At 39.0% G+C, this 9913-nt stretch overlaps 1 protein-coding gene across 2 annotated transcripts; it reads right to left on the bottom strand.

Moving 5' to 3' along the window:
* Positions 1 to 276: 276 nt before the first annotated feature.
* On the bottom strand, positions 277 to 9624 carry LOC112703418 (uncharacterized). Of its 2 annotated transcripts, XM_025754858.3 has the most exons (8): positions 9203 to 9338; positions 8078 to 8153; positions 7701 to 7813; positions 7042 to 7104; positions 6851 to 6898; positions 6716 to 6769; positions 616 to 670; positions 277 to 498 (listed from the first exon to the last, which is right to left on the bottom strand). In XM_025754858.3, the coding sequence occupies exons 3-8, from the start codon at positions 7788 to 7790 to the stop codon at positions 455 to 457; spliced, it is 354 nt and encodes a 117-aa protein (XP_025610643.1). In that variant the 5' UTR covers positions 7791 to 7813; positions 8078 to 8153; positions 9203 to 9338; the 3' UTR covers positions 277 to 454. The 2 variants fall into 2 exon arrangements, with proteins under 2 accessions (XP_025610643.1, XP_025610642.1); XM_025754857.3 differs by lacking the exon at positions 8078 to 8153 and having other exon boundaries at positions 9203 to 9624.
* Between the last annotated feature and the right edge of the window lie 289 nt (positions 9625 to 9913).

Below are 9913 nucleotides of genomic sequence, written 5' to 3'. Positions count from 1 at the left end.
CATACTAATTCTACCATTTATACCAATGATCACCATATATTACAACATCAACTACATAAATTACATGACGCAATTGTGCATATCACTTATCAGAATAAGTTCTTAATTTAAAATCTGTACACCATTTTTGCCAAAAACAAAAAAGGCCAACGACACGACGAGAGGATCACTCTTTTTCTTTAATTTTTTACTATTAATAATTTATCGCCTTTTATCTTCCAGAGGGGAAAAAAACAATGAGGATAAGGGTGAAAAAGGAGGCAAACACAAGAATCATAATCCCAGTAAGTCTTTTACAGCATATAGCTGCAAGTTCAAATCATTGGTCTTTTGCTAATATATGAATACACAAATTCAACTTTCCTTTATTGTTGAAAAACAACGAAAGGTCATACCTACACAGGTATCAGAACAATGATTGTCAGCACATCATGAAAAGACTGATTTGCTGCTTTTACTCGTTGGATGGAGAATCCTCTGGTGGAACGCTTCGCCCTTCTACAGAAACAACGGAATTCGCTTGGTCAGTTTGTTTCGATGATGCTCGAAAAAGGGAATCGAAGAAAACCAACCAGTTTCATTGAACAATCTAAGCTTTTGAAATAATAGACATACCTTCTCCTTCAGGAGCATAGGGAGATTTCCGGTAGCGTGTTTGTTGTTGTGTTGGCTGAAATTGGCAAATGTGTGATTAGATTTAACTTTGTTCAAATATGAAAAGTAGGTGATTAGGGGATTTGAGGCTTTAAGTTTTCAGCAATTTATTTATTGAATTACTAAAGAGCACGTGTGGTAACCAATATGCCTAAACAAAACTATGGTATCAAGGTTAATTTGTTTAGATTTTCTTTTTTGCTGATAGTGAAGTGTGCAGAAGCTATGAAGACATCTGAAATTTACCAACTATGATTCTACCACTGCAATGCAAAGCAACAACAAAGCAGAAATGCCGCAGAAGCTGCTCCCAACTGTAAAATTAAGTTTCTGTTGGATTAACTTATTTATGTTTATAAAATCTTATCATCGGAAGTTTCCTAGAGAAAAAGGGAAATGCTAATCATATAACTCACAAGCAAGCAACAACTAACAGTTACAACCCTACGTTTTTCTCCCTAATCTCTCTACATATTTGGAAGGGTATTTGATAGAATGTCCCTTAGAAGAAAGGATTTTTTTTTTTTTGGGGGGGGGGGGGAGGAGGGAGGAGGGAGGAGGCAGTAAAACAAATAAGCTCTGAATCGCACAATTAAATTTTCACCATCCAATCCGCATTACCATTATTTGCTTATATTTTAGTTATCCATGTTGGGGAATAAGAGTATTTTTACTCTTCACTCTTACTGATATAGCTTGATGTATGGTTAGTTAAGTTAATATCTTTATTAAGGACTCAGTTGTATTTTCTCTATGCTGACTAGGACTAGTTAGTTACATTGCTAGCAGTAGAAGTAGCTCTTAGGCCTTTACTATATATATAGTCTAACTGTATAGTGTAAAGGTGTGATTCCCCATTATAACAAAATCACTTCATCAATTCACATGCTTCACTCACTCAATTTCTCCCTCACCCCTATAGAAGCACACAGAAATTCACCTCTCTAAGCTCATTTCATCATGGTGCAGTGGACGTGGATCGAGGTGGTGTGCGATGAGAAAGTTTGAGATCGAGGCTAGTGAGTGTGATTTTGAATTCTTCTTTGGATTTTTTGATCTGCGATTTGGCGCCATGGAAGCGTCACACCAAAATTCCAAGGTTAAGGTGAATCCAAGCACGTATAGTGCTGAATCAGTTGCTGCATTCATGAATCAAATTGCAGAATTGCAATCTGAGCTCCGAAAGGCTTGTAGAACCTCAAATCCGAGCGCAAATCCTGCCAGTCCTTATGTCCTCCATCCTTCCGCAAATCCTGGTATCTCTATCACTCCTGTTATCATGACTGGGTTCGAATTATAATGACCAGTGTAGATCTATGACTTTAGCCCTAAATGCTAAAAATAAACTGCGGTTTGTTCTGCAATTTGTTGACGGAACTATCAAGAAACCTAGCGAATCTGATGTAATGTTTGAACAATAGGAGAGATGTAACACTTACGTAGTGGCTTGGATAAACTTGTCTTTAAGTCCTGACATCTCACGTAGTGTAATCTGGAATAATTTGGCTTATGACCTCTGGAGAGACCTGAAAAGGAGATATTATCATGGAGATCGGTTTCGGTTCGCTGAATTAGAGGAAGAACTATATGCTGTGAGGCAAGAGAGTTGTCAGTGATGAATTACTTCACTAAACTGAAAGGACTTTGCGAAGAGCTAGACAGTTTTCAACCAGTTCCTTCATGTGATTGTGGTGAGACTTGTAAGTGTGGACTTGGAGTGATGCGAAAATACAGCACAGAAGGCTATGTGGTACGGTTCTTAAGAGGATTAAGCTAACAGTTCAGTGGAGTTCGATTGCAAATTATGTTAATGGATCCTTTGCCACACATTGATTCCACCTTTTCCCTGCTTACACAGCAAGAAAGGCAGCTTGTCAGTATTGATGGTGAACCAAGGATACTCTTTAATGCCTCCCAAGCAGAGAGCCAAAGCAGTGCACGAACTAGTGAAGGGAACCCTGCCAGAAATTCTGAAAATGCCTATAGAGGATGAGGTCGAGACAGGTTCAGTGGTGGAAGAGGACAAGGGCGAGAATGAGTGCAATGTACATATTGTAGGAAGGCAGGACACAATTGATGTGTGCTATAAGAAGCACGGTCTGCCACCACACCTCAAGGAAAGGTACAGTGATGGTGCTGCAACTCTCAATTATGCAGCCACTGAAGAGACTTGTGATGAAGACAGTGCAGACCAAACGCACAAGGTTGATGATTAGGTTCTGGAGTTCACTCAGGATCAAAAGCATGCTTTACTTGCTCTCCTTCAACACCAAGAGGTGCAGCATGTTCATAGCACCAACCAAATTAACACACAAGCTCCAACAATGAGGGGTAAAAGAGTGGTTCAAATTTTACACTTTAAATCACACATGTTGGCAGAGAACAGTGGTGATGAAACAGAAAAATGGGAATCTTGGGTGACACTGGTGCAACAGATCATGTGTCATATTCACTTCAAGATTTAGATTCTTATTTCCATATCCCACCTGTAAAAATGAGACTCCCCAATGGATCATACACTATCAGCAGCATAATGGGGACTGTCTCTTTCACTAATGACCTATACCTCACAAATACACTATATATACCTACCTTCAACTTCAAACTTATTTCTGTTTCATCACTCACTACAAATTTAAAATGTGAATTGAAAATTTCTGATACTGTTTGTGAAGTACAGGATTTGTCAAAGAAGATGATTGGTGGAGCTAGAGTTGCTGATGGACTTTACATTCTACAAAACTCTGCACATCATGCATTCCATATAGCACCACAGATTAGTGCACCTCCAACAATAAACAATGTAGTCTCAAGTAGCACATGGCATAATAGGCTCGGGCATCCACCCTACACTAAAATGCTTGTAATGAAAGAAAAATTTCCCTTCATAGATTGCAAAGCACATAAGGATCCTTGTGATCCATGTCACTGTGGTAAGCAAAAACGGCTGCCATTTCCTCTTAGTTCTAGTACAGCAAATTTTGTTTTGATCTTGTTCATATGGATATTTGGGGACCACTGAGTGTACCTTCCCTTGGTGGACAAATAATTTTTTACCGTTGTTGATGACACAAGTAGATTTACCTGGATTTACCTTTTGAAACGAAAATCAGAGGCTTCTAATTTAGAAAACATTTTTTCAATTTGTGAAAACTCAGTTTGAAAAATCAATTAAGGCCATTCGGTCAGACAATGGACCAGAAATTACATTGCTTTCTTTCTATGCTTCAAATAATATTACTCATCAAACCTCTTGTGTGGAAACACCACAACAAACTGGAATCATAGAAAGAAAGCGTCAACATATCTTAGAAGTGGCCCGAAGCCTCATGTTTCAGTCACACGTCTCTGCTTGTTTTTGGATGTCTTGCTTATGTGAGCACCTTGACTGCCCAGCAATCTAAATTGGACTCGAGGGCACATAAATGTTGCTTTCTTGGATATCAAGAGGGTACCAATTACCAAAGGTTACTTGTTAATTGATTTACGAACCAGAAAAATTTTCATCTCTCGTAATGTCATCTTTTATGAAAATCATTTTCCTTTTCTTACATGCAACACACCAACTTCCACCGAGCCCCCTGCACCGGTGTATCCCCCTTCCTTAGATCCGTTCTCTTATGACATTCCCTTGCATGGTTCAGCTTCATTAGACTCTAATGTTCATTCTCGTCCTCCGGACTTCTCTTTACATGAATGCACTAGTTTTGGCACTGACGACACTCCTGAGATTCCCTCTCCATTAGGTCTTGAATCAAATGATTCACCATTCCCCTCATCTCACACCCCTACCTTTCCGCATGACACATCCCCATCATTGCCTCCTCCACCTGTAGGTCCTGAATCCGAGTCAGTTTCCCAGCTCATTAGTCCCATTCTTAGGAGATCAACTAGAGACCATAGGCCACCCTCTTATCTTCAGGATTATCATTTTGTGAATTCCATCAGTGGCACTTGTACTCATTGCAAAAATCCATTTACAGTATCATATGAAAATTTAAGTCACAGTTTTCAAAGGTTCTCTATGGCCATCTCCCAAAATACCGAACCACAGACTTTTAAGGATGCTGTGTCTCAGCAATGTTGGAGGAGCGCCATTAAAGCTGAGCTGGATCCTCTTGAGCAGAATCAGACTTGGGAGTTAACTCCTTTGCCGACAGGAAAAACTCCAATAAGTTGCAAGTGGGTCTTTCAGGTTGAATTTAATCCGGACGGCACCAATGAACGGCACAAGGCCAGGCTTGTTGCCAAAGGTTTTAACCCAAATTCCAGGAGTTGATTATATTGATACCTTCAGTCCCATTGTGAAAGTCACCACACTGCGCGTTGTTCTTTCTTTGGCAGCTGTCAGAAATTGGTTTCTCAAGCAATTGGATGTTAATACGGCTTTCCTCCATGGAGAGCTTGATAAAGAAGTCTACATGACACTCCCTCCAGGTCTTGATGTTGCTAAGTGAGGGTTGGTTTGTCGCTTGAAGAAGTCCCTTTATGGCTTGAGGCAGGCTAGCCGTCAATGGAACTTGAAACTCACTTCTGTGTTACGTGGGGCTGGTTTTGCTCAGTCTAGACTTGACCTTTCTTTGTTCACTAAGCACACTGCCCATGGGATCAGCATCATCCTGGTGTACGTCGATGATCTCATCCTCACTGGGGATTCTCTTGCAGAAATTAACAGCGTTAAGCAACTCCTTGATGATCGTTTCAGCATTAAGGATTTAGGTGATTTGAAATACTTTCTCGGGATGGAGGTGGCTCGTTCTGGCAAGGACATTGTCGTTTATCAGAAGAAATATGTCACTGATTTCCTGAGTGATTATGGGCTGCTTGAGTGCAAACCGAGCTCTACAACTATGGACTATGCTTGCAAGCTCACCAAGGACAGTGGCGATGTTCTTGCGGATTCGACACCTTTTCGAAAGCTTATCAGACGCCTACTCTACTTGACTAACACAAGGCCTGACATTTGCTTTGCTGTTGACAAATTGAGTCAGTACCTTGATCATCCACGATCCGGGCATTTCTCTGCCGCTATGAGGATTCTTAAGTACCTCAAAGGTTGTCCAACTACAGGTCTTTTCTTCTCTTCCACCTCTGATCAGCACGTTATCGGATTCTCTGATTCTGACTGGGCCTCTTGCAGTGATTCCTGGAGATCGGTTTCTGGCTATTGCTTCTTCCACGGTTCCTCCCTCATCTCGTGGAAGAGTAAGAAACAATTGACGGTGGCCAAGTCCTCCACTGAAGCAGAGTATCAAGCATTAGCGCATGCTACTTGTGAGGTGCCATGGCTCTTTAATCTGTTCAACGAATTACAGCTCCCGCTTTCCATGTCCATCAACCTCTATCGTGATAGTCAATCGGCATTGCATTTGGCAGCAAATCCCGTCTTCCATGAACGGACAAAGCACATCGAGGTTGATTGTCATATTACTCGTGAGAAGATGCAGATCGGTCTTACCAGGCTTCTTCCAATTGCTAGTCAAGAGCAGCTTGCTGATATCTTGATGAGAAACCGTTAGTGCCTGGCCAATTTCCGAAGCTATTTCTCAATCTTGGACTGCGCGACCTTCACAATCCAAGCTTGCGGGGGGAGTAAGTATTTTTACTCTTCACTCTTACTGATATAGCCTGATGTATTGTTTGTTAAGTTAATATCCTTATTAAGGACTCGTTTGCATTTTCTCTATCCTGACTAGGACTAGTTAGTTACATTGTTAGCAGTAGAAGTAGTTGTTAGGCCTTTACTATATATATAGTCTAACTGTATAGTGTAAAGGTGTGATTCACCATTATAACAAAATCACTTCATCAAACTCACATGCTTCTCTCACTCAATTTCTCCCTCACCTCTATGGGAGCACACACAAATTCACCTCTCTAAGCTCATTTCATCAATCCACATGATACAATCCAGTTTAGCCATTAGACACAAAAGCTTTGTATAAATTCAACAACCATCAGGCAGCACACTATTCACACACATTAGAATAATGAATCTTACTAAACCTTACAAAGCAACATTACCATCCTAAATTCAGGTATGAGAATATTGGTTCAATACCTGTAGTTTAGGTCTAAGTTCTTCAAGTGGTCCCTTAGGCTTCTCGCCACCTTGCTGTTTAATGTGAGAGCACATTCAAGCGTAAGAAAAATTAAATATATGCAATTATTACATAGTAGGGTCTGCAAGAAGTACCTTTCCAAGTGCCCAATCGGCGGAATCAAAGTAAGCGCGCTCATGGTCCTGCCATGAGAAGTTAGATTTGGAGTGAAAATTAACATAAGTATATGTCGGTGAACATTAAGAAAATCACAAGTATTGACCATCTTGAATTCAAAAATAGAAGTGACAAATAAATCTACTCATAGAATCCTTGAGTCACAAACCTTAGATATGAGAGGTGGCTTTTTGGGCATCATTCCTCCATATTTTTTCTTTATAGCTTCCTCCTACAAGGTTTATAAACTAGTAAGGCAGAAAATAAGAAATTCTTTTGGCGGTAAATAATCTCATAGTAAAGGGACTATGTTAAGGACTTAGGTATAATGGGGTGCCCAAAGTCTTACACTGAGTAGCATGGATGCTTGATGTTGTATTTATTAAGGAGTGGTTCCTCCCCTTAGCAGCTAACTTTTAAGATGTGGTTTCTTGTTTCCCACTTTTTTTAGATACTTAACAATGATATCAAAGCCTTGGTTGTCGGCACATGGAAAGGGCTACCTATAGGCTGGATTAAGGCGAATACCAAATACTGAAAGCCAGACACCACTGAGTCAGTGTCGATAGAATTAAGCCGCTGTGGATGTCGGTTCTCTAGGGGCGGTGTATTGTTTAGGGACTTGGGTATTATGGGGTGTCCAAAGTCCCGCATTGGGTGGTATGGAATGCTTGATGTTGCATTTAAGGAGAGTGGTTCTTCCCCCTTAACAACTAGCTTTTAAGGTGTGTTATTTCCTACATTCCTTAGATACTTAATAGATTATTTCATTGAAGGTCACATTTAACTTTTGATTTAAGAATGCAAGGAGATTGATATGGATACCACCTGCTTCTGGGATGACGGCATGTTACTCGACTCATTAGATGCATTGACATCCATTTGTTGTTGTTCTTTGTTATCCTCTACGTTTGACATGAGGCCCTTTAGTGTGTAAAAACCTGCAGTTTCAAGAATATGTCATCTTAGTAGAAAATTCCTGCTTTAATTATTCTATTTTCATTTTCAGTTGTATGTTTTCAGAATTTTGAAAAGAGAAAAAGAAGTCAAAACAGGAAATAAAAAAGAGAAAACAAGACTTTACTGTTTTTATTTCTTTTTCTTTTCACAATTTTGAAAAATAAACCAGTGAAAATGAAAACAGAAACTGAATTAGCGATACACTTGCAAATAAGTTCCACACTCTAATAATGACTACAACTTACAAATAAGTTCCACACTCTAACAATGACTACAACTTAGAGAGCTCTTTAGATTTCAGAGCAAAGAAAGCATCAGAATCTATAGCAAAGAAGGGGAATTTGAATCAATATTGTCAGACATTCAAGTCAACATTAACAAACTAACTTCATTGAAATATGGGCAAAAGAAATAAACAAGTGTTGATAACATAGTAAGCAACCACCATTTCACCCATACCAAGAGACATTGATTTACCAATTAACTTAAAGCATACAAGGTGAACAAAATACACATGTTGACCAAAACAAATTAATAAAAAATATAAAAACTTGTATGGACAGCACAAGAAACAAGCATATATAGTCATATACTCAAACTAATTGAGATCTTGAATACCTAAACAGCTAAGACCAGGCAGCCATAGTAACCATAAATATGTTCAAACCCTTCGCAATATAAACATGGGAAAACGTTAGCTGAAAATTTTATTTTTTAACTTTATGGTCTTTTCCACCTGTATTTAGACCGAAAATCTAACTAATCCGACTAGAGTTACTGTGAATGCCTTCCCCAACCCAGGTTTTACACTATGATCAACTAGAAATATATATATTTTTTTAATTTTGAAATGCATAACACGAAGTAATTGAAGAGAAAAACAAACAACTAAATAAACGAGCAAGCAATCGAAGTTTACAAGGAAATTGCAAGTTCAGTCCTTAGCAACTTAAGCTCAAATCATATTAACCTAAGCTTCTCATCATTTCTCCTCCAAATCAATTAACGAAAACACTTCCTCAAACAAATGGTTTCAATCTTAATCAACTACAGCTAAAATGTAAGCAAAGATCAACATGATGATAGCATTAGCAAGGTCCTCTAACAAATCAAGCAGGTCCCAATCTTTTCTTTTTTGGGCATACAAACACATTTCAACGTTACAAAAAAATAATAAAAAAGGATTTATTGAAGCTCAACCCCACAAAAATCCTAGAGCTTCAAACCCCACATAAAGTATCTGGGTTCTAATTATAACAGCTAAAATAAAAGGGTATTCATTAAAACCCCAAAAAATTAAAAGAATAGTAGACAATGGGTTGAAGCAAGAAAGAAGGTTCAGATTTGAAGGGAGGCAGTGAGTGACTCACCGGCGAGGAGGTGCGTAGGGAACACAACCTCAATCAGCGGATGCTCCGAATCGATCGTGTGTTGGTCAAGTCGGTGTTCTCTTCTCTTGTATGTCTCAGTCTCGGATCCGATGCCAATTTCCAGCAGATTTTTCCCCTTTTATTTTATTTTAGGGCTGCACTACGGTACAGATCAAGTTTGTGAAGATGTACAGAGAATCCTGAACTTTTCGCCATTGTGCTACACGTGGGCTGCTTGTCTCCCTTTTGGGGATCAGCGTGCCTTCCCTGGCTCGGCTCACTTCTGAGTTCTGAGCTGTCTGTGGATTCGGCTGGACGGATGTTATGGGCTTTTACAGGCAGCCTGTTAGTTAAGACTTTATGGAAGCAGTACACAATGTTGGGTTAGCTGATGATGAACAAGGAGTTTCTATGTCCTATTTAGTTTGTCTTTAGTCTTTTTTTGGATTTTGTCCCCGATTAACCACCAAAAAAAAAAAGAAGAGAGGCTCTTAGAAAATCATGTTTTCTATAATTAATTTTTGTCATATTTGGACCATCTTTATTAGGTAGACAATAAAAAATCTAAATAACTTAAACAACATGTTAAAAATTTAGTCTAATAAAGTTAAAAAAAAAATTTCACCCAAATTACTCAACCAAAAAACTCCATTTAGTTGTTCAAAAATTTTAATCATTTATTATAACCTAATTTACTAAAGCACCAGCTTC

The sequence above is a fragment of the Arachis hypogaea genome, chromosome 7 (genome assembly GCF_003086295.3).
Source record: "Arachis hypogaea cultivar Tifrunner chromosome 7, arahy.Tifrunner.gnm2.J5K5, whole genome shotgun sequence".
In the NCBI taxonomy this organism is placed as follows: domain Eukaryota; kingdom Viridiplantae; phylum Streptophyta; class Magnoliopsida; order Fabales; family Fabaceae; genus Arachis; species Arachis hypogaea.
This window is presented reverse-complemented; position numbering and strand designations above follow the sequence as displayed.

Coding starts and splice junctions, on each gene's coding strand:
- LOC112703418 (XM_025754857.3), bottom strand. CDS start 7,790: ATGTCAAACGTAGAGGATAACAAAGAACAACAACAAATGGATGTCAAT. Junction 6,899..7,041: donor AGCCACCTCTCATATCTAAG/GTTTGTGACTCA, acceptor TTCTCATGGCAG/GACCATGAGCGCGCTTACTT. Junction 499..615: donor CTATGCTCCTGAAGGAGAAG/GTATGTCTATTA, acceptor TTGTTTCTGTAG/AAGGGCGAAGCGTTCCACCA.